Genomic DNA, 1,111 nt, shown 5'->3' on the forward strand with positions numbered 1-1,111 from the left:
TTTAGTACTTAATCATCTCAAATAAAGGAATTAAGCAAATATATGCTAATTGTTTTTCCTTGTAGAATTTGATTGATATAAATAGAGAGATTGTTTCTTGTAAGATTTGGTTTACATAAATAATAAGAGAGATTGTTGATTAAGTGCAATTCTATCTGTAATTATTGTTAATTTCTCTAACAGTGTAAGTTGATATTATATTCTATTACCATAAAAACTATTATGCCAAAATTTATTTTAATGTTGCTAATAATAATGTTTCTAACACAACTCTTTAGATAATTATAAACATGCAAAAATATCATCATTAAGCATATTCTTTATTCTTTAGGGTGAAATATATTTATATATATATATATATATATATATATATATATATATATATATATATATATATATATATATATTTGATCAATGTGTAGCATCTATAAAAAACAATTACTGCCAGTCGTATCTTTTCTGCGGGACACCAATGGGACCAGCAGAAGTTACCCTGTCCGGACTAAAATAAATGCCATCCTCCTTAGCTATCCAACTACAAATATTACCACCAATCCCAGTTTGGCAGTCTCCGGACAAATGCTTACTAAACACATCGAACGTCTGTTGCTTGCCGTTCCACCACAAGTGACAGAAGTAAAGAGTTCTCTTAAACACGTCTTGATGAAAAGCCCATTGTTGATATTGGTTCAGATAAAGCGTGTGATTTCCAAAATCGTCGTCCTTAGACTGGCAATGAGTTATTAACTTAGAATTTTCTTTGGGGAGAAAATCGTACACATTAACCTCGAATCTCTTTGTAAAAGGATCGGCACCGACGATTATTTGGACGATGTTGATTGATAGTACGATGGAGAGGAAAACGAGGGGTTTGATTATCATATGAGCCATGATCATATGTATGAGAAAAAGATTATTTAATTTAATATTGCATTTTTCTTTTTTGTTTACGTAGTTTTTATACATGAGATTAATTTGGATAGAGATGCATGTTATTGTAATTTTCTAAGATTATGTACTATGTTACTATTTTATGGTTACATATTGGGTATCATATTAACGTACTGGGAATATATTTTATTGGGACTTACTAAGTATTATTTATTGGTTG

General features: G+C 29.4%; 1 protein-coding gene across 1 annotated transcript; it reads right to left on the reverse strand.

The window, feature by feature from the left end:
• Nucleotides 1-438: 438 nt before the first annotated feature.
• Nucleotides 439-891, reverse strand: LOC105950060 (S-protein homolog 2). Its single transcript, XM_012973381.2, has one exon. It carries the CDS (start codon nucleotides 889-891, stop codon nucleotides 439-441), a length of 453 nt encoding a protein of 150 aa, XP_012828835.2.
• Nucleotides 892-1,111: the final 220 nt, after the last annotated feature.

Source organism: Erythranthe guttata, chromosome 12 (assembly GCF_056151865.1).
Source record: "Erythranthe guttata isolate IM_541 chromosome 12, IM_541, whole genome shotgun sequence".
Classification (NCBI taxonomy): Eukaryota; Viridiplantae; Streptophyta; class Magnoliopsida; order Lamiales; family Phrymaceae; genus Erythranthe; species Erythranthe guttata.